Here is a 26,621-nt window from a genome sequence, read left to right as displayed (position 1 = left end):
AAGCTCTATGAATTTCAGTAAGAATAAATATACAGAAAATATGCAAGGCACATCATAGCATAATTGCAGAAAGACGGAGTCAAAGAACAGTGTTCAAAGCAACCAGGGAGATGATACAGAGTATTATTTTAAAAATTTATTGTTGAGAATATTACAGATGTCCCCCTTATTTTCCCTCCAATGTCCATCTCCACCCTGTTCCCACCCCACCCCACCCCAAGCCTTCACTACCTTACCTATGTGTCCATAGGTAAGATCTTTGGTTAATCTCTTCCTGCCTTTCTTTCCCCCCTTCCCTCTGAGATTCCTCAGTCTGTTCCATGCTTCCATGCCTCTGATTCCGTTTTATTCACCTGTTTATTTGTTCATTAGATTTCTTGTTTGTTTTTTATTTTTAGATTTGATTGTTGGTAGATATGTATTTGTTGCCATTTTATTGTTTATATTAGAGGCCCGATACACAAAGATGCATGCAAGAATGGGCCTTCTTTCCTCTGGCTGCTGGCAATGCCTTCACTCTGGCTGTAGCTGCCTTCTGCCTCCCCACGCTGCCCAGAAGCCCAGAGTGGCTGGGGTGGTGTGGAACACCTGCATTGTCGCCATGGTGACATGTAAGCACCCTGGCCACTTGGTGCCTGCATATGCAAATTAACCCACCATTTTTGTTGGGTTAATTTGCATACTCCTGATTGGCTGGTGGGTGTTGTGAAGGTATGGCCAATTAGCATGCTACTCTTTTATTAGTGTAGATTTTATCCTTCTTATTCTTCCTCTTTTTTTTTTTTTTTAAATATATTTTAATGATTTTCCACAGAGAGGAAGGGAAAGAGATAGAGAGCTAGAGACGTCGATGAGAGAGAAACATTGACCAGCTGCCTCCTGCACACACCCTACCAGGGATGTGCCCGCAACCAATGCACATGCCCTTGACCAGAATCGAACCCGGGATCTTTCAGTCCTCAGACCGATGCTCTATCCATTGAGCCAAACCAGTTTTGGCTTCTTCCTCTTCTTAAATAATACACTCCAACATTTCATTTAATATTGGTTTGGTGGTGGTGAACTCCTTTAGCTTTTTCTTGTTTGTGAAGCTCTTTATCTGACCCTCAATTCTAAATGAGAACTTTGCTGGGTAGAATAATCTTGTTGTAGGTCCTTTCTATTCATCACTTTGAATACTTCTTGCCACTGCCTTCTGGCCTGCAAAGTTTCTGTTGAGAATGATCTGACAGTCATATGGGTGCTCGCTTGTTGGTAACTAACTACTTTTCTCTTGCTGCTTTTAATATTCTCTCTGTCTTTAACTCTTGGCATTTAAATTATGATGTGTCTTGGTTTGGACCTCTTTGGGTTCCTCTTGTTTGGGACTCTGTGCTTCTTCATCTTGTAGATCTATTTCTTTCACCAAATAGAGGAAGTCATTATTTCTTCAAATAGGTTTCAGTATCTTGCTCTCTTTCTTCTTCTTCTGGCACCATAATGCAAATGTTGGTATGCTTGAAGTTTTCCCAGAGGCTTGTTATACTTTCTTCATATTTTTAAATTATTTTTTTCTTTTTGCTCTTCTGATTGGGTATTTTTTGCTTCCTCATATTCCAAGTCATTGATTTGATTAATGGAATCCTCTACTTTATTGTTGAATCCCTGTAAATTGTTCTTTATTTCAGTTAGTGTGTGCTTAATTTCTGACTGGTTTTTTTTCATGTCTTTGGCATTCTCACTAAGATTCTTTTTTTTTTTTCTTTTTTTTTTTAATATATTTTATTGATTTTTTTACAGAGAGGAAGGGAGAGAGATAGAGAGCCAGAAACATTGATGAGAGAGAAATATCCCACAACCAACGCACATGACCTTGACCGGAATCAAACCTGGGACCCCTCAGTCCGCAGACCGACGCTCTATCCACTGAGCCAAACTGGTTTTGGCTCTCACTAAGATTCTTAAAAGTCTATTGAAGAACCTTGAGTAAACTTATAACCATGGTTTTGAACTCTGTATCTAATATTTGCGTACTTCCATTTCTTTCATTTGTGACATGTTTCTTTGTCTCTATATTTTGGCTGCTTCCCTGGGTTTGTTTCTATGTAACAGGTAGAGCTCCTATGTCTCCTGGAATTGGTAGAGTGGCCTGCCTTCCCATTCACCTGAGTTGGGCCCTCTAGGTGCACCCCTGAGTGGGTTGTGTGCATAGTCTTGTAGTTGAGCCTTGATTATTGTTGGTCTCTGTGGGAGGAATTGATCTCCAGGCCAACTGGCTGTTATGACCAGCTGTGACTACAGTGGGAGAGCTGCTGTGCAGGATTTGAGGCCTAACTGTGGAGCAGTTCCTCCCAATATGTGTCCCAGAGCCACCCAGTGCTGGAGCTCAGATATTAAGTCCGAGTAAGTTCATATGCTGGCCATTTAAAAGGAACACCTGGGTCTCTGGCAGCCTCTGTGTCACGGAGCCCCAATCCCCACGTGTGTGTGTGTGTGTGTGTGTGTGTGTGTGTGTGTGTATTTTATTGATTTTAGAGAGGAACGGAGAGGGAGAGAGATAGAAACATCAATGACGACACAGAACATTGATTGGCTCCTCCTGCATGTCCCCTGCTGGGGATTGAGCCCGCAACCTTGGGCATGTGTCCTTGTCCAGTATCAAACCCGGACCCTTCAGTTTGCAGGCCAGTACTCTATCCACTGAATCAAACTGGCTAGTGCCCCCCTGGTTTTTACAGCCCATAGTTATGGGGACTTCTCTTCCCAAGTCTGGGAACCTGGACTGGGAGGTCTGGGACTCTTTTCTCCTCTTGGGTTGCCTCTACAGAGTCTTATCTCTCTGGTGATTAAAAAAGCAGCGTGTGTGGATGTCGGACCAGCTTGCTCAGGGCAGGTTCCCTTTCTACCAATCTCAGTGCATTTTCTTATTTATTCCTCTAGTTCACATGTGTCAAACACAAGGCCCGCGGGCCAAATCCGTCCCGCCAGGCCTTGCAATGTGGCCCGCACCGCGCTGTCATCACTGCACTATGCTGCGTTTCCATCACAATGACAGTTTATGACTGTTCAGTAAACCATTCGGCCCGCGATTTAGGCTGGATTTTAGATTTTGGCCCCTTCTCTGATTGAGTTCGACACCTCTACTCTAGTTGTAGGACTTCCATTCAGCCAGCTTTCAGGCAGTTCTCAATGATGGTTGTTTCAGTATTATAGTTGTAATTTTGATTCATACTATTCTTAAGGAATAACAATAAAACTAAAAACTAACTTTTCAACAGAAAATAACTGAAGCTAAGATATCTACATGTTGAAAGAAACTGTCAGGCTAGATTTTTATACTCAACAGAAATATCAATTAAAATAAAGTGAAATAAAGACATTTTCAGACAAATAAAATCTGAGTTTATAACCAGTAGGCACACTAAAGAGTATACTAAAGACTATTGTTTAAATAAAAGGAACATCATCTCATATAGAAAGTTGTAGATAACTGGAAGAAATGATGAACAATGGAAAAGGTAAATACATACACAAATCTAAATAAGAGTAGTGTAATGTCTTATGGGATTATAAATATGTGTTATATGTACTTAAAATACAACAACATCATATAGAAGAAAACAGAATTAATATGCTCTATCATACTTGTTCTGTCCATGAAATGATAAAAGTAGTAAATTATTAAGTCATTGATGTGTATTATAACATTTGGAGCAATCAAATAAAGGATGAATATTATAATAGCTAAGGAAGAGAGGGAAATGGGATTGGAATATTATATTGACATGTATGATACATACTACTGAAACAACTGCAATATATAATATAATAGAGGCCTGATGCATGAAATTCATGCACAGGTAGAGTTCCTAGGCCTGGGCGGCAATCAGGGCTAATCTATGGGGTGGCTGGTGGGGCAATTGGGGGCCCACACTGGCACCACCTTGGCTGGCCTAGGGCCTGTGGGTTGGAGGCAGCTTCTGCATTGAGCGTCTATCCCTTTGTGGTCTGGTCATTCCACAGGTCATTCTGCCAATCAGTTGATTTACATATTAGGCTTTTATTATATATTATATACACACACACTAGAGGTCTGGTGCATGGATTTGTGTACCAGTGGGGTCCCTTGGCCTGGTCTGCAGCTCTCTGACATTCCCCAAGGAGTCCCAGATTGTGAGAGGTTGCAGGCCAGGCCAAGGGACCTCACTGGTGCACAGTCGGGTCATGGGAGGTCTCCAGGGCATGTAGGCCTATCTCACCCAGTCCCCATCAGGGCCCAGGAGGGACTGCAGGAGGGCTCCAGGGTGTGTCCAGCCTGTTTTGCCCAGTCCTGATGGGCTGGACCCCAGCAGTAAGCTAACCTACCAGTCAGAGCGTCTGCCCCCTGGTGGTCAGTGCACATCATAGCAAACGTCGAATGGTCACTTAGGCATATATATAATAATATATATATTATATATTTTAATATATATATTTGCTAAAACCACTCAATGAGGAAGGAAAAACAAATACTGCTGGGATAACTGGATAGCCACTTGCAAAAGAATGAAGTTAGCCCTAGCTGGTTTGGCTCAGTGGATAGAGCATTGGCCTGTGGACCACAGGGTCCCAGGTTCAATTCCAGTCAAGAGCCCATGCCTCAGTTTCAGGTTCCTTTCCAGCCTGGGTCCTGATCAGGGGTTATGCAAGAGACAACCAATCGATGTGTTGCTCTCACATTGATATTTCTCTTTGTCTTTCTCTGTCTCTTACACTGTCTCTAAAAATCAATAGAAGAAAAGCCTTGGATAATGATTGAGAGAGAGAGGGAGAGAGAGGAATTAAGTTGGACTCCTACTTCAAGTTATATACAAAAATTAACACAAATTGGATTAAAAACTGATGTAAGAAGTAAAACTATAGGGCTCCTAGAAGAAATCACAGGGTATATCTTCATGACCTTGGATTTAGCAGTGGTTATTTAGATATAATAGCAAAAGCATAGCAACAAAAGAAAAAAAAATAGGAAAATTGGACTTTATCCAAATTAAAAATGTTTGTTCTTCACAGGTCACTATCAAGATAGTGAAAATGACAACCCACAGAATGGGAGTAGATATTTGAAAATTGTATTTCTGATAACAGACTTGTATCTAAAATATATTAAAATCAATAAGATAAATATCACAAATAATGGCTAAAGGACTTGAATTTATTTTGACTCAAGAAAAAGATCATAAAACAATTCTGATCTGGCCCTGGCTAGCTCAGTTGGTTAGAGTACTATCCCAATTTGCCAAGGTTGTTGGTTTGATCCCTGGTCAGGGCACATATAAAAAAAAATTCTGAGCCCATTCAGATAAAAGCCACTACAGATCCCAGAGACAGTTAAAGCATAATAAAAAGATACTGTGAGCAACTTAGTGCCAACAAACTTGAACATTTAAACAAAATGGGCATATTCTGGGGACAATATAACTTACCAAAACCTAACACAACTTTTAGTATACTCCATTCTCCATTGCCAACTGGCTCAGCATTAGGCTCTGCCTTCAGAAGGTGCTGGAGAAACTGCAAAACTGGAGAGGAGGAAGAGAGGACTTTTCTGCTCCCAAGATCTGTTTTTCCCTGTGGTGGCCATGCAGGGCTCCTAACATTGTTAGCCTTGCCCTCTTCTCAGAGATCTGTCTCAGCCTTGTTTTCCCCTCCCCTTCCTCTGACTTGTTAAGTTCCTCGTTTACAGTTCTTTCAGCCCTGGTAGGTGGCTACTCTGCAGTTACCACCTCTGTACATTTTAGAGCCCTCAAGTAGTTGACCACCTTTTACCTAATTAGCAGGGAAAACAGGAACTATTGGGTAGCCAAGCATAGAGGAAAGGTTTCTCCTTTTTGAAGTATTCCAGATAATGAAAAAAAGGATGATAGAATGAGTAACTAGTATAGTAGCCCCTCCTTATCCGCAGGGGATACAACCATGATAAAGTTTAATTTTTTAACTAGGCACAAGAGATTAACAATAATAACTAATAATAAAATGGAACAGTTTTGACACTATACTGCAATGAAAGTTATGTGCATATGGTCTCCGTCTCTTTCTCTCAGAATATCTTAGTTCTGTGCTCACCCTTCTTGTGATGAGATGTGAGATGAATGAGATATGAGATGATAAACACCTACATAATGAGATGAAGTGTTAGGCTACTGATCCTCTGATGATATATCAGAAGGAGGATCATCTGCTACCTGTGATCCTGAATCATTGGAATATGATGTCAATGGTTGATGATGTCATTGGTTAATGTCAGGAGCAGCTGAAGTTGATGATTCGGGAAATTTAATATTTCCAACCATGGTTGACCACAGGTAACTGAAACCATGAAAAACTAGGTAAGGGAAGACCATCATGCTATGACTATTTTATAACCCCTGTGCTGATACTACAGAGGGAACATAGTGGATGAATATGACACAATTTGGGAAGTAGTTTGGCTTCCCTCTGACTCCCCACTGGGGGAGAAAAAAAGACTGAATTTAATTGAGCTTCTAAAGATCTACTGATTGATGGGAAGAACAAAAAATAGGACATATGAAATCACACTCTAGGGCAGCAATTAGCAAAATCTAGACTGGGAAAATCTAGTACAAATAACTAAGTTTTAAGAAATAAATTAATAATGGAAAGGTAACCTTCAGATAAAAAATATTTAAGATGTATCAATTTAAACTATTAAACTTTTTTGATGTGTGTCTGATGGGAAATTTGAGCCATCATTTGATACCATTATTATTTGATGGTAATTAGGAATTTTTTTTAATTTTGCAATTCTATTTTAAAGGGAGTTCTTATCTTTTAGAGATATACAGTGAAATATAGATTCAAAGTAATGTGGGGTGGTAGAAGTGGGTGCATATGCAGATGAAACAAGATTGAAGATGAATGGTTCACTGTTGCAGGTCTGTGACAGTATTTGAGAATTTATTTTGTATTATGGCTATTTTTGTACATGTTTGAACTTTTCCAATAAGTTAAAATGGGGGTGGGGGAGTAAAAGGCCCACTTGAATAAAACAACAATTTCAAAGGAGTCAGAATAGGAAGAGGGAAAACTTGATCAGGCAAGAGGAAGGAGTGGGTAGGGTAATTTCAGGAGTGACTCCTCAGAAGTGAGGGGAACATGAGCCATCGCAGAAGTAAAGAAGTGGCATTAAGATAGGGGCACAGAGTCGTGGCCAGGTTTCTCAGTGGCCCGGAGACTGAAGGCTCCCGGGTTCGATTATTTTCAAGGGCATATACCTCAGTTGCAGATTGTTGTTGAAGATTAACAACAAAAAGGATGGGCACAGAGAGTTATAACCTGAGGGAGAGCAGATTCTCAAACTAAATTTCAAGGCCCCTGTGGTACCTTACACTGCACCTCATAAATACTACTGATAAATTTTTCTCTGGGAAGATAGAGTATAAAAGGGGATTTTAAAGATGGACAGGGAAATAACTGTTACTGAGCACCATGTGAACTTAAATACTTCATCTCAGTCTTCACCACCGTTAGATAAGGGAGGCTTTGTTAACCCACTTTATAATATATTTTATTGATTTTTTACAGAGAGGAAGGGAGAGGGATAGAGTTAGAGACATCAGTGTGAGAGAAACATCAATCAGCTACCTTTTACACCCCCGCCCCCCTCCCACTGGGGATGTGCCCACAACCAAGGTACATGCCCTTGACTGGAATCGAACCTGGGACCCTTTAGTCTGCAGGCCGATACTCTATCCACTGAACCAAACCTGTTAGGGCTGCTATCTCACTTTAATGAATAAGGAAATGGAGACTTCAAGAGATTGTCACACAGCTAGTAAATAGTGAAATTGGGAATCAAATTTGGGTATTTCTGCCTCCAAAGCCATTTCCCTCCACTGCAGCATACTGCTTTAAATGGAATCTGAAGTTCAGAATGGAAAACTTAATTATGTCTTATGTAGGAATACTTAAACTTCAAAATCACTCAAGTGAAGAGAAAACCCTACAGAATTCATGTATTAACTTTGCGAACTTATCAGAGATGAACATCCTCTTTTCAGACTACATTGGAATGACGTTTTGTGGCAACGAGGATTTAAAAATGAGCACTGATAATAGGCTTACTTACATACCACATTAGGGCTTTTAATTAGTACTTTACATTATTTTTTCTATATTTTTTCTCCCAGATATTGAAATACTTCCTGAATCATTTCTGAACATTGAATGGAAAGATAATAGATTACAGAAAGTTAAAGTGATTCTCCTGCTACCTCGTTGTTCAGGACTGGGGATTAGTAATCCAGTAGAATTTATTTTAAATGAGCATGAAGGTACTTGTTTTAATTTTTAAATTCTAAATTATTGAAATGTATTGATAATTTAAAATAATTAAAATGACATCAGATATATCTGATTAATGAATAGCTTCCATGTATGAAATACTATGTATAATGTACTTGATATTCACTGCCTCATCTAATCTTTAAGCCAATCCTATGAAATATGGGCAAGGGTGATATTCAAAATATTTAGTAATTGGAATGATGTAGGACATCAGAATAGAAGCTGGCCAGTGCTGTTCTGGCATATTCTGGAGCTCAAGTTATAGGCATTATAATTTATCAGTACTTATTTGTATTTTTTAAAATACTTTTTCTTATTGATTTCAGAGAGGTAGGGAGAGGGATAGATAGAGACATCAATGATGAGAATCATTGATCGGCTGCCTCCTGCACGCCCCCTACTGGGGATCAAGCCTGCAACCCATGCATGTGCTTTTGACCGGAATCAAACCTGGGACCCTTCAGTCTGCAGGCCAACACACTATCTACTGAGCCAAACCAGCTAGGGCAACAATTTATCAGCATTTTACAGATGAAAAAACAGACTCAGAAAGATTAATTCATTTTTATAAGGTCACATAGCTAGTTAGTAGCAGAACTAGGACTCAAATTTCAAACTCAAGACCTCCTTAACATGTATGGTTTCTGATACGAATACTCAGATTAAATGTTAATTCTAGGAATATTTTATTTCCTTCTTTAATAACTTTCAAAATATTATTTAACATGAACCTTTATTGAGCACTTACATGTAAGGCATTACTGAGCTAAGCACTTTGGATAATGTCACCATATCCTCACAAGAATGCAAAGAAGTAGTTACTCTTATAATCTTCATCTTACAAATACAGAATCTGAGGCTTACAGTAGAGTTTGAAGTCCCCCAGTCATTTGACTAGTGAGTGTCAGAGCCCGGATTCAAGCACAACGGCTCTGACTCCAAGGTCAGCACTTTGAATCCTTCTCTTAATCACAGTATATTGGCCCCATGTTAGCTGAAATTGACTCTTACTCTAATCCCTTTACATTGAAAGGCGTAGATAAAGGTAACTAGAATACTAGACAAAGAAGACATTCCAATAATATTCAGAACATGGTGAGTAACTTCTCTTTCTAGCAAGGACATAATTTAAAATTGAGAGAAAGAAATGAAGGGAAAAGAACTAATATTTATTGAGCAAAACTGTGCACTATCACTTAATAGTCACAATAACTTTTTGGGGTTAGTGTTATTTGATTATTTGTATTTTACAGAGAGGAAAAATCCAAGACTCAGAGAAATTTAGCAAGTTGCCTAAGGTCATATAGCTAATAAATAGCAAAACCTGGTTTTAAACTTAATCAGCACATTTTCTTTCCAGTACATTTTTAAAATTTGTTTTACTACATTCCAGCACATTTTTAAAATTTGTTTTACTACATTATTTTTAATTGGACTTACACTGTACCATGTGGAATATTGATGTGCTGTAGATAATGTTTTTCCAGTGAGAGTTAAACAGAAGAATAACTATCTGAGATGGGAGAGCAGGCTGAGAAAATGCCTGAACTAACTCTGGGAAACGATCAATGAAGAAGTAGTAGACACTGAAAGTAGACGGGGAGAAATAGCACCTATAATAACCTCACAGGCAAGAGAATCATAGCTGAGAATGTGGGTCTCTGGCCTTATCCGGGGCCATGTTGGAGTGGGAATGCAGAACTAAAAAAGCCGTGGATGAAAATAAACCGGAGGCTGGGAGACCAGCCCAAGGGAAATGACAAATGATGAGAAAAGAAAAAGTTTTCTAGGTATTGGTAACGTTTGGAGGCAACATGATAAAGCCAACAAGTGGTCTTTGGCAAACTTGGAAAACCGAGGGCTTCTGAAGAAAACTACTCTGAGGAAATAATAGCCAAAGCAAATAAGGAGCTGCTGACCTGATGACTATGGATGAAACGGTAGCCATGAATTTAGGGGATGAATCCAAAAGATTCTTTTTAAAAAAATATATTTTATTGATTTTTTACAGAGAGGAACAGAGAGGGATAGTTAGAAACATCGATGAGAGAGTGTCATCGGTCAGCTGCCTCTTGCACACCCCCTACTGGAGATGTGCCCGCAACCAAGGTACATGCCCTTGACCGGAATTGAACCTGGGACCTTTCAGTCCACAGACCAACGCTCTACCACTGAGCCAAACCAGTTTCGGCCAAAAGATGTTTTATCTGACTTAGATGCTAGGTGGAAGAGAGCAATCATGAACTCCTTTTGGAAAACATTGAAAACTGTTAGTTAGAACCATTGAAGAATATATGAAGTTTAAAATCACTTGGAATTATTTTAAAATAGGATGAAAAGGTAATCTCTATGGTTTTAGAGTGTAATAATGTATAACCTAAATAGTCCTTTAAAAAGTGATGGATAATTTTGGAACAGAGATAGATGTGGAGTGTAAAACTAAGTTGAAAAGAAATAGAGCTTAATTAACCTTCAGTGATATTGCTAGAGTGGGGAACAGCCAAATATGGGGTAAAAATAATTGGCTGTTACAGTCCAGGGAGTTACTAAGAGGTGAACAATACGGAGGTTAGAAATTCGGCTCTGTGGTTAGGTTGCGGAGCTAGAATCATGTTCAACAGAGTAGCTTTGTGACCTTAGACAAGTTGTTTAATGTAGTATGTTTACACAGTTTCCTCAATGTTAAAAGTTGTTGAATAAAATAATCTATATAAAGTAGCATTTAATATGTCTTAGCAAATAATATCAAGAAATATGTTAACATTAGCTTCAGAAATTAAAATGTTTCTATAATAGTTTCTTGATCTATTAAGAAGGCATATATTTGCTTCCTTGAATTTTTTTCATCTAAAATTTCCTTTGGTAAGTTAAATTTTTAAATTGTATTCTTTTGTGTGTTTTTCATACAGAGATTAGACTATGGGTCATCATTTCTACTTGGGAAAATAAATGTTATCTTCTCCTTTAGTCTATTAGTCTCTAGGCTGACAGCATTCTTTTTTCTCTATCTAAAGACTTATTTAGCTAGTTGAATGGCTACCATAAGAGTTTGGAGAAAAAGAAAAACGATTAAAACTAAAAAAAAAAAAGATCTTTGTCAACTTAGTTTTCAGTATTTAAGTCAGTGTTTTTATAATACTGTTGTTTTAATATTTTCCATGAAAACTTTCATTAATAGGGAAAATGATTAAAAAAATAAATAATGTGATAATAGCCATATATGGAAAACATGTAATAGTGATATAATTTTTAAAATTTGTTTACTTTTAGATACAGATTTACTTAAAGATTTCTCTCAAGGAGGCACATCAGAAGAAAAACTTCGTTTTCTTGCTCAACAGCAATATGAACAGCTAGCACATGCAATGAAATGTAAGTTTATCAGTTCACTCTTAATATGTTTGCCATTTAAGAAACATTAATATTCTATTTCTCTAGTATAATCAGGCAGTGAGGTGTGAATTTCCCAGAACACTCAGTCTTAACACCTTAAAGTAACAAAATGTTCATTTTTTATCAACTTAAGTCTTTAAAAAATATATGCTTTGCTATCATTTTTAACAGGTTAGCAAGGATAATTCATATTTCTTAATGCTGAAGTGAAATAGTTATCTACATCCATTATGGTAGTTTCATCTTCTCTCTTCCTTCTCTGGTTTCTTACTTGATGTAATTTTTCTGTTGTCACTAACAACTCTTCTACAATCCAAATTTTAATAAACTCTTATTTCTCTTACTGCTAAGTAGAGAATAGAGAGAGGCAATTACACATCAAGCCTACATCTCTTGATTTGAAGCCTGAGTAGTAAGTTCTTTAATCACTGCATTCAGATTTAAATACCATTTAGATTCTGAGTACACATGGACATGGAAATCTAAAAGTGCCTGAGAAATTGTATACATTTTTATGAATTCAGTGCATGTTTATCAAATGCCTACTCAAAGGTAAGGATAGGTGTTAGAGAAAGAAAGAGTCCCTCCACCTGGTGCTAGCAGAGCCAAACACTAGACACTGAGAATTGCAGTGGAGAAATAGTGGCTATTTTATTGAAAAATGGTGCCACCCAGGAGAACGGGAAGCTAATGCTCAAAAGCCTGATTCCTTGAAGATGGGTAGGTGACAGACAAAGGGCAAAATCTCAAGACACCCTTGGTCCCAGGTCATGTTGGGAGCTGATTGGTAGGAGGTGAGGTAAGGATAGAGAATAATTTCCTCCGGTCTTAGGGCAGCTCTGAGGTATTTTTTAGTGTCCCTTTATCTGATGTCATGGGACAGTAGCTGGGGAGTGGTTCCACCTTAGGGCTCAGGAGCTGAAACTTATGTTAAGAGGTTATCTTTAGCCTGCCAGAGGTCCAGACCTTGTGACCATTAGTCAAGTCTGACCCGTCTTTTATTCCCTGGGGTTGCTGATGATCCAGGGGAAAGGCTAGGTCTCTGACAGGTGTATATATAGCCAGAGGGATATCATTTCTAGAATTTGGACTTAAAGCTAACTTTAATCAAAGTTATAGGGACCCTCGGTTTCATAGGGTATTGGTAATTCAAAACATAACGATATAGCGTACATGAGGTAGAAATGAGGCAAAATATAAGGCACAGAAGAGGTCTGCCCTTTTGATGCTACTAAACATTAAACATGATAATTGTGTATATTATCTATGAAATAAGTTGGACAGAAGATTAGAAAGTTGGTAACTAAATTTTATATTTTCTCTCTGACTATTCTATTTAAAATTACAGTATAATCTCTTGAAACTAGACATCCTCCATACCTGCTTTGTTTTCCCTCTATGGCATTTATTATCTAATTACACTTTTCCTGCTTATTTATATCTAAGTATATCAATAAAACATCGAAAACAAGCTCCCCAGAGACAGGGACTTTTGTCTGTGTATCTCCAATGGCTAGAACAGTGCTTGGTAAGTGTGGACAAATGAGTTACAGGTAGTAGCATTACCTCATTTTAAAGATGAAAAATCTGAGAGTTTCAGTAATTTTCCTAGGTTCGGACAGCAGTAAATAATAGAACTAAGATCCACATGTATGTATGTCTGTCTGTCTCTAGAGTCCTTTTATTTAGTTATATGATATGGCTTGTGGAATAGTGGCTGGAAGTAATTGCTCATGGTCATCGTAGTATTTGTTTGTTTGTGTTTGTAACTAACTAGGTTGGTCACATTGATTGAATTTTTAATTCTACACAAAATAGTTAGATTTACTTTTGGGCCACAGACTACATAATTAATATGTGCTATACAGGGGAACCATCTATGGAAATCATTCCCATTGATGCCATACAGTATTAATACAAACATAGGTTTGGAAACATAGCACATTTGTTTAGAATTGTTAATGGGGCCATTGTGTTAATTACATCTTCTTTAAATGTAGTTACGAAAGCTCAAGCAGTTGTTTACTGCACATGTTCAGTGTATCCAGAAGAAAACGAAGTTGTTGTTAAGAAAGCACTGGAATTTCAAGACCCTGGGACCAAAATACAACCTTATAGGTAAATAACTCAACCAAATATTTTTAAAAGTCAAAAATTATGATTTTCCTAAGTTTCCTGAAGATTTTTCCATTTTCTTTTTGTTAGACTTTAATATGCCCAAGTTGCCCATCTTCTCACAACATTAACATCAGTTCTGTAGAGCCTTTACTATGGCTTGGTATGAGCATTCTCTTGTACACTGGATTTCTATTGTTATTGTTGAAGCTAAAGCTGCTTTGACTTACTGTTTTCTGGAAAAATTGAGTCTACACTGTATATCCTGAGTATTAGATACATCCATGCCCTAGTTAGGGAAAAAAAAGTATATAAAATATCCTGAGAAACTAGAGAGAAAATTGGATGTTTATTATCTGAAAACATCCATTTCTTAGTCCCTTATATATAGCCTTTGGCACCAGCAAGACTGAGGTAAAAATAGCCTGAATAACTAGAATAGTAACTTCTGTGTAAAATGTTGCTATCATCTGGGGATAGAGAAGAAAAACAATAATACTATTGTACAATTGAACTGTGAACATCAAGATAAGGAACAGGAAAAAAAGATAAGATATAAGACTATACAACACCAATTAATTCTACAAGTACTGTATGTGATAATAAAGTATTTAAAAATGTTTCCTTCTATTTTCTTTTTTTTTAAATTATCTTTATTGTTCAGATTATTACAGTTGTTCCTCTTCCCCCCCCCCCATAGTTCCCCTCCACCTGGTTCCCATATCCTTCTATTTTCTAAATATGTTTTTATTTGTTTTTAGAGAGAGGGAGGGAGGGAGGGAGGGAGAGAGAAAGGAAGAGAAAGAAGCATCGATGTGAGAGGGAAATATTCATCATCTATCTTCCGCACACCACTCCCCCTATTGGGGATTGAGCCCAAAACCAGACATGTGACCTGACCCCGAATCTATCTGGGATGATGCTCAATCAACTGAGCCATTCCTACTAGAGCTCCCATTTTTACTTATTATTCATGTTTTTGAAACTTTAATTCTTATAGAAGAGTCTTAATATACATATGGTTTGCTTCCTTCTTTTAATTTGGTATTTTTCCTTTGTCCATTCACAAGTGGACATGTTAGTCACACCTGTATTTCCCTTCTTATTTTACTTCCTTCTTTAGTAACTCCTGTGGGTAGCTAACAGCCAGTCTTATGCTCTGAGTGATTCCAACATAGTATAGGCTAAATCACCATCTAGTGGCAGAGAGGATTATTGCAGATATATAACCAAATTCATCAATATGGATGACCATTTGTTAGGAATAAGGTTTCTAAGAGTGTAATATGGCAAACATGGAAGACCATCCATATTTTATTTCACTAGATTTCGTTTAGGTAAACCATTATTAATCTACTAGGGGCCTGGTGCACGAAATTTGTGCATGGAGGGGGAAGGGGCGGTGTCCCTCAGCCTGGCTTGCACCCTCTCCAATCTGGGACCCTTCAGCAGATGTCTGATCGCCCCCTCTTCCCCCCACCGCTCCATGCCCGCTGTCCAGAGGTCCTCCGCTGCCGGGGAGGAAAGCTTGCCTCGTCGCCATGGTGACTAAGCAAGCATTCCGTCAGGCCGCTCATGCTGCCCACTCTCAGCGGCCAGCCCCCCAATACCCTGGGATTGGGGGACTCGACCAGGGCTGAGAGGACTGGGTGCCGCCATCTTTGTGATGGAGTGATGGTTAATTTTCATATTACCCTTTTATTAGATAGGATGAGATTAGGCACATTTGCTGTTTTACTGACTGGGAAGTATACTGTGGGGTAAATAAGAGTGAGGGTTCTAGAGCCTTAGATTTTGAACATTTTTGCAGTATTTGAAAAAGAAACTCATTCAAATGCTCCATACATGTTTTTAAATAACTATATAGCTTTTTCTGTTTTAAAGTCTAATATTGTCTATTTGATGTCTAGTATTTTTTATCATAAGTTTAAGTAGTTGTTAAATATATTATTTCTGGAATGTTCTATTACACCTATAATTTAAATATATTTCTGTTAAATCTTTGTATTTGCAGATTTATCTTATTCAATTTATGGAAAAATGATGAATTTGTTACCTATTTTACAAAACTAGTTGTCATTGTGAAAACCAGATTGACTTTGTCAGAAAAGTCTAAGTTTAAAAAAAATATATTTTTATTGATTTCAGAGAGGAAGGGAGAAGGAGAGGGAAATAGAGGCTGGGATTCTAGCATGCAACTTGGGAATTGAACTCTGACCTCCTGTTTCATAGGTCTATGCTCACCCACGAGCAGCACCAGCCGGGCTACTTTTTAATTCAAGTAAGCATGTTTACATGCCCCCATGAGTTCCTTCTAATCTTAATCTAAGATAGATATGTGGGAATAAGGAGGGGAAGGAGAGGGGAGAACAGAAGGAAGGGAGGGAGAGCAGGAAGCTCAAGAAGAGAGCTTTTTCAATGTTCGGCAAACTCAGATTTCTTACCTGCACCCTGCTCTGATGCTGGAGCAGAGAGCTGCTTTCTTGAGTTGGACCTTTGTTTAGCAGCACATCGCAGGACAGTGTACTATAACAAGGCAAGTGTGTGCCTTTTGGTTAAGTAGGAGAAGGGTACTGTGGAAGCAGAGGAAGGAAAGGTGGCTGTAACATGGATTATATTACCTTCCTCAGCGGATCTTGGTGGAGATTGAATATATAACTTCATGGCCCATAAGGAATGTTTAATAAATTAGCCTGTTCATATTCTTTACCGCCTTTTCAACTGTATTATTTATCTTCTTTTTATATGCCTTGTCATTGTGTATTAGGGATATTGTTTTCATATGAACTATAGATATTTTAAAATAAAATTTTAATTGAAATTGCTTTATAGAAATCTCAAATTTCTGTGTAGACAGGTGTATCAAACTTTTCCTTATTGATCCTTAGCTTATACATTCTTTAACCAGTTTTTCTTTAATATTTTTATATTTAAATAATAGATTTATCTGCTGTTTCTTTTGGTAAAGGAGTAAAGTATAGAGAATGCTCCATTCCCCACCTCGGGTCCTTCACCTCCTTCCCCCCACTGATTTAAAATGCCTCTGGTGTTTTATGTTATAATCCTGCATATACTTCTGTGTGAGTCTGTACTTCTGTGCCACTCCGTTGATGTTGGCTATTTCTATACTAATATAACAATGTTTTAATTATAATTTTAAATGGTTTCCTCTTCAAATTGTATTATTTATTTTTATTTATTTATTTTTAAAATATATTTTTTAATATATTTTATTGATTTTTAACAGAGAGAACGGGAGAGAGATAGAGAGCTAGAAACGTCGATGAGAGAGAAACATCGACCAGCTGCCTTTTGCGCACCCCCTACCGGGGATGTGCCCGCAACCAAGGTACATGCCCTTGACCGGAATCGAACCTGGGACCTCTACCACTGAGCCAAACCGGCTTTGGCATATTTTTAAAATATTTTTTATTGATTTTACACAGAGAGGAATTGAGAGGGATAGAGAGTTAGAAACGTTGATAAGCGAGAAACATCGACCAGCTGCCTCTTGCCCACCCCTGACTGGGGATGTGCCCGCAACCAATGTACATGCCCTTGTCCGGAATGGAACCTGGGACCCTTCAGTCCGCAGACCGACGCTCTACCACTGAGCCAAACCGGTTTCGGCTGTATTATTTTTTTTTAAATTTCAAAATCTCTACCCACATTTGTGTATCATGTAAAACAACCCAAAGATGAATAATCAAAAGGTTAATAATTACCTTTCTATATCTCTTCACCTCCAAATCCCCAAGTGTCCAGCAGCCGGAGCAGGGCCCTGGAGTTCCCTTGATGACCTGGTGTAACCCTGTGTTCCTTTCTAATGTGTGGAGGTCTGGAGGGGGCACTGGGAGAGCTGGGGCAGCTAGAGGGCACCAGAAGAAACATTATTACCACTGATATAGCCACGCCAGTGTATACTAGTCAAATATCAGCCGCATGAGTGTGTGAGTACAGGCATACCTCAGAGATACAGCGAACTCAGTTCCAGAGCACCACAATAAAGTGAGCTGACATCTTTTTACCGTGGAGGGTCTTGCCTTCAGTGTAAATAGCGCAACATTTGTGAAGGGAAATAAAGCGAAGTGCAATAAAATGAGGTATGCCTGTATATAGATACTATACACACTAAATATATGGAACTGTTCCTATTTTAACAAGTTTTAAAAATTGATTATATTGTTATACACAAACAATAACTCGTCATTTTAAAGTGTATAATTCACTGCTTTTTAGTATACTAAGGAAGTGTTTTTAATATATTGCGCAACCATCAGCATGAGTTCCAGAACATTTTCATCACCCCAAACAGAAACTCTAAACCCCCTAAGGAGTCACTTCTCATTCCCAGGGCCCCTAGCTCCTGGCAGCCACTTACATACTTTTGTCTCTATGGACTTACCTATTGTAGACATTTCAGTTAAATGAATTTATACAATACCCTGATATCATAAGCTCGAAAAAATCCCAAATGTCATCATCTCATTCAGGTGTAAGTGAGACTCCAGGTATGAACTTATTTTACTATTCAAAGAAATGGGCTGTCACCTGGGGTTTGGGAATCATTTGGCTTTGGAGGGGCATTTCTGGACTGTAACTTGACTAATGGATTAGTACTAATAATTAGTACTAATCCATTAGTCAATAATAATTAGTATATGTAGTTAAAATACATCATAGACTATCAAATAAGTATGTATTGAATACCTGTTATATACCAGATGCTCTTCTAGGTAATAGGAATATATCAGTGAATTAAAACTGACAAAAATTCCAGCTTATGAATATTTATATTGTGGAGCTATGTTCCTAATTGGGAAGAAATGATTATTTTCAGAGGGTATTCTTTAAGTGAAAACATTTTTAAAAATTACTTCTATGTGTTGAGAACATATTTGAATAGGCTTTAGAAATTTGTTGGTTACAATGTTGGCGAGAGGAGAAATGAGCTCTCTTGCCTTTACAACCTACATAGCTATTATTATAGTAGCATTTTAACAGCTCAGTTCAGCATAAGCATTTATTAAAGCACCATCATTTGCCAGATGCTTTGGCATGTCATTTGAGGTCATGTGTGTCTGCCTAGATCCTAAGGGACCTCTCCATCCCTTTACTCACTTTATGCCCCAGACATATGGAAACACTTGCCATACCCCAACCAGGAATTTTCACGTTCTCCTTTCTGTCTAGAATCACCGTCCTTACCTTATTGGAAACCTAATATTCTTATAGATATAGCACCAAGGCTACTACTTCTGTGAAATCTTCACATTTGATGTCTCCCGTGGCTGGAGTTGATTGTATTTTATTCTGTATTACCATGTAATTGTCTCTAGTTTGCTCAGCATTCTTATTTGTGGTCCTTTATATGGTGAACTGATTAGAGTTTACAATTAAATTGTAAACCATTTATGAGAATTAACATTTATATGCTTTGCACAGTAGGCAAATCATTAATACATATACATTTAACATATGTTTTTCTTCTCCCCCCTCTGTCCCCCCCCCCCCCCCCAGCCGTACAGATCATCATTCAATTTATGGAATGGTCACTTCTGAGCCAACTCTTAATTCCCATACTACAAAATCCTTTATTTTCACTTCTATAAAATAACTACAAAATCCAGACCAGAAACTCTCCTGTCTGCCACACACAGGCCAGGAGGCACTTTCTCTGTTGGCTGTAGCTACAGCCCTTTAAAATGGTTTTAAGTCTCAGAATATAATAGACAAAATTATTAAGAGTTTCTGATATTTTAATATATATTAAAAGTGTTTATTGCCTTGGTTAAATAAATTTTAATTGTAAAAGTATGGAAATATAAGAATTATTTATTATTTATGAATGAACCACTTACTAGTAAATAAGAAATTAATTATTAAATAAAAAAACCAAAATTGTATTTTAAACTTTAGTGATTAGAATTTTTTTTTTCTGATACGAAGTTTTTATTATGTACTTTCTTGGACACTTCATAAGTCATCCATTAATACTAAAAAAAGTTATTGGGAAAAATAATGCAGTTAAAATGCTAGACCAAATTTTTATGTTGTAATTGTGCAAAAGGCAACTAAAAGAAGGAAGTCATACCTTGTGTAGTTTGACAACATGTGGAAGTAAAGGATTTTTTGTGTGATTACATATTAACCTGTTTTGATTAGGGGACCCTTTTTTGGTATTAACATATTGACTTGGGAAAGTTTTTAATTTGCTAAAAGGTTGGTATTCTTGGCATAGTGTTTTTTAAAGGTGAAGAACTTGGGAAGTAGACTAAATTATGAGTAAACACGAAATATTACGGTTTTAAAATTATAATAGTATTGTACAGTTTCAGTATTTTATCCTAACTTGGGATTTATGTTTAAATGACTGGTGAAACATAATAGAAGAAAATTTGTTGCAGTGTACTCTCTGCTTCCATCGGTAAATTAGCCTTTACCAGGGCTGTTTGCTCTGTCTCCTGCAGGCTTAGCCCTCCCGTCCTTCCACTGTGTGCCCGAAGGGAAATACATTCGTCTGCTGATAAATTCTTCAGAATGGAGCCATCTGAAATTACCAACGGTTGTTTTCTTTCTGTTCTAACAAGGGAGGTAAGTCTCTGAGCATTTTGTAACTGTGTGCTTATTTTATAAATAGCTAAAGGGCAGGAATAAGAATTATGACTATGTGGCAAACAAACAAACAAAAAAAAGCCTGTTTTTATCTTTATATTTCTCCTGAGTGTTCCTCTTGCCTGCTCTCCATCCCCACTTCTCCATACACTTTGTCAATACCTAGTTCATCTTATTTCACATATAAGAAATAAGCTCTGTCATTCTTTTTCCTCCCCCATCATAAATGAGGAAATTTAATTACAGAAGTCATTTGCTGAGGATTATGGGATATATTAGAGACTAAGGCCTAAAAACCATTTCTTTTAGTATAATTTATTCTCTTACTTCTTCTGAAACACTGCTAAGTATTTGTAATGTACACACTAAATCAATCCCCACATTTAGCGCCTGCTTCTTTATTGTAGCGGGACCCGTCGGAGACGGTGTCTGTGAAAGACGTTTTGGCCCGTGCTGCAGCAAAGGGTCTCCTGGAGGGAATTGAGTTGGGTAAATCTTCAAAACGGGAAAAGAAGAAAAAATCAAAAACAGCATTGCCCAAAGCTCCCACTACTGACAGTAAAGGCATTCAAACGAAAATTGCTGAGTTCCTGAACCGAGAAACTAATGCAAATGCTAAGCGGCCACTACAGCCAACTACAGCAAAAATATCTCCTCTACAAAAAAGTACAATTCCAGTGGCTTCTTCCTTACAGGTCAGAAAACCCACCAAGCCTGCCGCCAGTCCCTTGGTGCCTGCATTTATGAAGAACCCATCCCTCCCCAGACCCTACGAACGTCCCTCAAATCTCGTAAGACCTCGCCCGGAAGACAAGATGGTTGTACTGAAACCCGTAGAGATTGTTTTGCCTCCAGTGATGTTCCCATTATCGCCTCCCCCCGGAATCAGACCTCATATACCAACTCAACATTTTTACTATGGTTGGTTTGCTCCCAAAACTACTATGCCCGGCTACCATTCCACACCGATACCCAGAAAAGCGGAAAAGCCTAAAGGAAACTTACCTTCTTCTCTACGCAGACATCGTCGACCATGGCTTTGACTGTCTTGTATGTGTGGTGGTGTTTTTCTACAGGGTTTTTCTTTTTTTTAAGCCTGATATTTCTCTGAATGTTAGATATCCCTACACAAGATACTCATCCTTTCAGTCATTAGTATCTTCTACATGTGATATTACCTTTAAGGGAATTAAGACAAATGAGACAACATGGTCCTGTAGGTGGTTAAGCAAAACAAAACTCCAAGAGATTTCACCATCTCAGTGCCGATCTGTCCTACAATGGCCACGTGTAGACCCAGCAGCTGTTAGAACTTGTCTCCCTCTTACTTTCAGTGGGGACCTCGGACACCACTTTGAAAAGAAAGCTACAACAGTTTTTCCTGGAGGGAAACACTGCCTTTTCACAGGCTCTTTTCCTAACTTAATTTTTGAGGCCATTTATTAGAAAGCGCAGGTGTGGAAAAGACGCTGGCCCCTCACCGACTTTAGATTGCTCTTCAGTGTCTAGTCAGTCATAGTCCAACATTTTTAGTCACAACCAAGGTTCACTTTTTCTTAAATATCAGAACATCCATCAAGTCGGGGCTGACGTGAGTTTTGATGGAGGTTGTCTGAGTAGGAAGGACAGGAAGCTCCGAAGTCCCAGGTGTGGGTAGTTCAGATGTCCAGTTAGAGTGAGCACTAGTTCTCATGGGAAGAGCTTCCAGGATATTGAGCAGATGGGACATAATCAGCCCTCCCTTCTATGTATGCCAAATAAGATTGTAAAAAAGTGACTATAAGCTAATTTCCATCTAAGTAGTAACAATTCTGAGGAAGAGGCAAATTGTTAAATACAAGTGACACCTATTGTTGAAGAAACCTATAACAATTTGATTTTATTCAAAGATCAAATATTGAAATCTGAGTCATGTCAAATGGCACACAGTAATCAAATTTTGGTAAATCATTTCTGATGCACAATGAAAATATAGCAGTATGTTAATTATATTAAAAATCAATTAATCTTGACTATATGATCAATTGTCTACCAAGAATTGGTATGATTATCATTTCTGGGTCTATCGATTTTTCCCCCTATCATGGCAAAAGAAATTGCTTGACATTAAGTGGAATAAATGACACCTACAAATCCTATTGTTCAAAAAGTGTTCATAGACACATTCATAAAGTTTGAATTTAAAGTTCTATTTTCAGAATCCAGTTGTGTTGAACAGTGTTATGTAAATTTCTGAATATTCCAATTTAAGAGGCATGATTTTATAGAATATAACCACTTCCAGATGAATGTTTAGATCTGTTTCAACTCTAATGCTCTAGTCTTTATTTTCTCACTTGAAGTGAGGATAAAAAATGGTGAATATCATTTTAGCAGTAACTTATTTTTATTTTAGCTGAAGGTTTACATGTATCAGTGAAATGTATCAATGAAGAAAGGAAACAAAACTTTTTATATCTGAAACAGATTATATTTTCAACATCAAAAGAATTCCCATGTTAATGACTCTTACAATGTACAAATATTTTAAATGCTCAACTTATTTCATTAATTCCAATAGTTAAAAACTATGTGTTTCTTTGCTCTAAAAGTTATAGCGTTTCACCCTCTTATTCCATCTGGCTTAGAGTGTTCCATGCCTCTGGGAGGCCAGGGCAGCTGAGTTGAACTTTGGTAAAGAACTGGTATTTTGTCCCAGGAATCTTCTACCTCTTTCCCACCCTCTGCCCTCTGCCCCACGCTGGAAAGCAGCAGGTCTGAGGTGCCTGCGGTAAGTTATGTGAAGAAAACTCCTTGTTAGGAAATAGTTCAGGATATTTTCCTGATCTCTGTCACAGCATGACTCACGTCGTCACTTTAGGCGCTTGCATTCAGAATCGAGTAACATGCACCTGCCTCTGCATCATTCTTCTCTTTGGAAGTCCATGGAGATCCTCATTAAACCATTCACTAAGCCTGCAGGTTTCTCTGAGAATCTTCTAAGAAGGGCATGATCAATTATTTAGATACTGTGGTAGAGTCAAAAAGGAAAAGTACCTGGGATTAAAACAATATTTGAGAATTCTAGTAAGGAGAATTAAACATTGACATTTTTCTTTCTTGAGGTTCCTACAGAAAGGTGTTGCAAAAATCTAAAATAATGCTGTATTTAGATATTCCAATAGCAAATTCAGATTTTTATCTGAACTAACCATTACATAATACCTGAAACCAAAATGAAATTTTGTTCCGTGAGAGTAACTGCCTTTGATAAGAGTAAGAGATAAACTATCGGGGGAAAAGCAAGATGAGCATAGAATGGGAACATATTTAAATTCTGTTTCCTTCTTCCACAAGTCTAACACTTAAACTAAGCCAGATTTAATGTATTTGTTTTTCTAGTTACCTTTGACTTGGGATTTAGTGCCTGTACAACTCTATTCTTCATTCTTTGATGTCAGGTTCTTTCTAGTTCTTACCAGATGGAAATATGCAGTAACTAAACAAAGCTGAATGTGACATTGCTGAAATGATTTTTTAAATATGTATTCTTATTGATCTTATTGATTCCAAAAAGGAAGAGGGAGAAACATCAATGATGAGAACCTTTGATGGGCTGCCTCCTGCACACCCCACACTGGGGATCAGGCCCACAGCCAGGGGCATATGCCTTGACCAGGAATCAAACCGTGACCTCCAGGTTCATAAGTCAACGCTGAACCTCTGAGCTACACCGGCTGGGCTGACATGATTTTTAATTTGAGGTAATAATCTGAAAATAAAATGACTAGCATGGAGAATTTATATTTGTATTTCTGCATATATGTGACTGACATGCCAGATAAATGAGCCAAAAACTTTATGCAGCTAAGTTTATTCTCACAACATATTACATTTAAATGTGTAAAAGTGGTCAACAGTAAGTGGGCAAGAAAGCAAAACCAAATGTTCTTTCAGGATAAATAAGCTGCTTTGGGAGAGTTCTCGATAAAGTGTGAGCAGTACGTTCCCCTGAAGCTGAAATCCACCTCATGTTGCTGGCTGTGTGACAACCTGTAGCTGTGAAGTAGGGTCAGTCTGGCAAACCAGAGAGCAAGTGGTTTCACTGAATTGTGCTAATATCAGGGAAATGTTTTCCAAGTTGTGTGGGAATCCTGAATGTGTTGCAATGCTTACAAAAATGAGTGTGTCAAATGAGAAAAGAAGAAAAGGGCTCCTACGGTAGTAAAGGACCTTCTGTAGAATCATCTTACCAATGTCGATCATAAAGTCATAAAGTGAATTTTTTAAAAAAGTAGCAGTGCCAGCAGGTTATCACCAAGAACTTATTTTTAATGGAAATGAGAATAATGTCCCTTCATGCAGTAAGACACAAACAAAAAACCATAGTTCTAATGAGCTCTGGGTGGAAACAAAGGCGTGTGGACATGTGTCTCTTCCGGAGGAGATCACACGTGTTGTGATATAAAAGTGCAGCACTGAGCAGTGCTTTAGTATGCAAAGTAAAAACTCGAGCCCTAGGCATGTTGGCCATTCCCTTTGATGCCACCCACGAGCACATATATGAGGTGGCAAGTCTGTGTCTGTCTAGCTGCTTTTAAAAAATAAAATGAGCTTTGAACACCTTGCCTTTTCATCTACGTATTCCAATAAAATTGTGACTACAAATAATTATAAAACCACCTTTTAGGCAACAAATAGTTCACTGAGATTACGAAGACCTGGATACATTGTAAGATAATATCCAGTAGAGATAATACATTAACACAATAATGCAGTATATTTCAGTAAAAATAGAATAAATAAAAATATTTTAAGCTGTATTTAACAGGTTAATTAAAAAAATGAGAAGACATACAAGGCATAGTGAACATGGCTGCCTGCTTACTGAAGGACATAAAGAATGCATAGATAAACAGAGTGTTGCTACAACATCATGTCAAACACTGGTGTCCCTGCACAGAAAAACACACACACTTTCATATATACTTTTTGGCCATGGCAGAAAGTGTCTGAACATACTATCTAACATAATTAACTTTACAAAATCAACCACATTTAGTATGCAAAGCCACCTTCAAAACAAAGTATCTGCAGTAAAGTTTTCAATATGTAAAGGCTATCATTCATTTTAATGTATCCTATAATTGCATATATAAATCAGTTTGCTACTTAAAGCTAGCTCAGTATGCTGATCCTGTAAATAAACATATGCCTTAAAAAAAATGAACACAGGGTTCTGGTAGAGATCTCTAATATAAAAGTGGACTCATGGATGAAGTTTGAAGTTTATCATATTATACGTTTCATTGTGGAAATCAAGATGAAAGAGGATCACGATTGAATTTGAAAAGCTTTCAAAGGGCACAGTATGGATTTTCTTAATGCAATAATTTCTGAAAATGGTATTGGTTACTTGAGATAGAAGCATGTAGGCTGGTGAGAAGTAGAATTCATTTCTAGAGGGGCATCTTTTTTTTTGTCATAACAGAGGCAGGAGGCCACTCCTCATCCCATGCGCTCTGGTGGCTAAGCTGCGTGGATTAGGACGATCACCACCACCCATAATGTCATCTCTGGGAAATGGCCTGGGATTCTGTCCTCACCCTGCAGGACAGCCCTGGACTGAGAAGGCAAGGGTTTTATAATTCATACCAGCGAGAGGACATCCGTCACATTTCCCACTTCTACAGGGAATGCTGCGATTTCCTGGCCATATTGGGTGTGCCCAGAGCCAGCGTGTAAAGATGCCCTGGCTGGTGAGGAGGCAGCATAGCCTACAAATGGAAGCGGAAGCCTGGGTCCTAGTCCTGGTTTTCTCACCAACTTTGGCCAGACCTCAGGCTTGGAGACTGAGCGTTTCGGTACTTCATGTTTTTATTTCTCAAATGTGTTTAGTACCTTCTCTACCTTATAAGGCTCAAGTGTGATAAGGATGTGGAAACCATATGACAAGCACATAGCAGGGGATAATACAGAAAGCAGTTACTTTTATCACTGGGCGTTGTAAAATGTTAATTTTGACATTAAAAAGTAAGACGAATGTTTGGATTGATCTCCTTAGCAAATTAATTTTAAAACAATGTTAACAAGGGTCTAAATCTGTGACTTACAGCTAAGTTTCACACCTATAGAGAGAGGAGAAAAGCGTTAGTTTTGGGAAACTTGTTGAATAGTACATGGTCCTTATGTAGATT

At 37.9% G+C, this 26,621-nt stretch overlaps 1 protein-coding gene across 1 annotated transcript in view; it reads left to right on the top strand.

The window, feature by feature from the left end:
* Nucleotides 1–22,839, top strand: part of NSUN7 (NOP2/Sun RNA methyltransferase family member 7) — a 36,825-nt gene extending 13,986 nt beyond the window's left edge. Inside the window, exons 7-11 of the mRNA XM_036417882.2 lie at nt 8,166–8,309; nt 11,593–11,694; nt 13,716–13,833; nt 20,301–20,424; nt 20,853–22,839. Of these exons, the coding sequence (XP_036273775.1) occupies nt 8,166–8,309; nt 11,593–11,694; nt 13,716–13,833; nt 20,301–20,424; nt 20,853–21,488 (1,124 nt within the window). The 3' untranslated portion in view covers nt 21,489–22,839. The remainder of the gene's footprint in view (nt 1–8,165; nt 8,310–11,592; nt 11,695–13,715; nt 13,834–20,300; nt 20,425–20,852) is intronic.
* Nucleotides 22,840–26,621: the final 3,782 nt, after the last annotated feature.

Source organism: Pipistrellus kuhlii, unplaced genomic scaffold, assembly GCF_014108245.1.
Source record: "Pipistrellus kuhlii isolate mPipKuh1 unplaced genomic scaffold, mPipKuh1.p scaffold_m20_p_1, whole genome shotgun sequence".
In the NCBI taxonomy this organism is placed as follows: Eukaryota; Metazoa; Chordata; class Mammalia; order Chiroptera; family Vespertilionidae; genus Pipistrellus; species Pipistrellus kuhlii.
The sequence above is the reverse complement of the archived record's forward strand: the minus strand, read 5'-3'. Positions and strand labels throughout refer to the sequence as shown.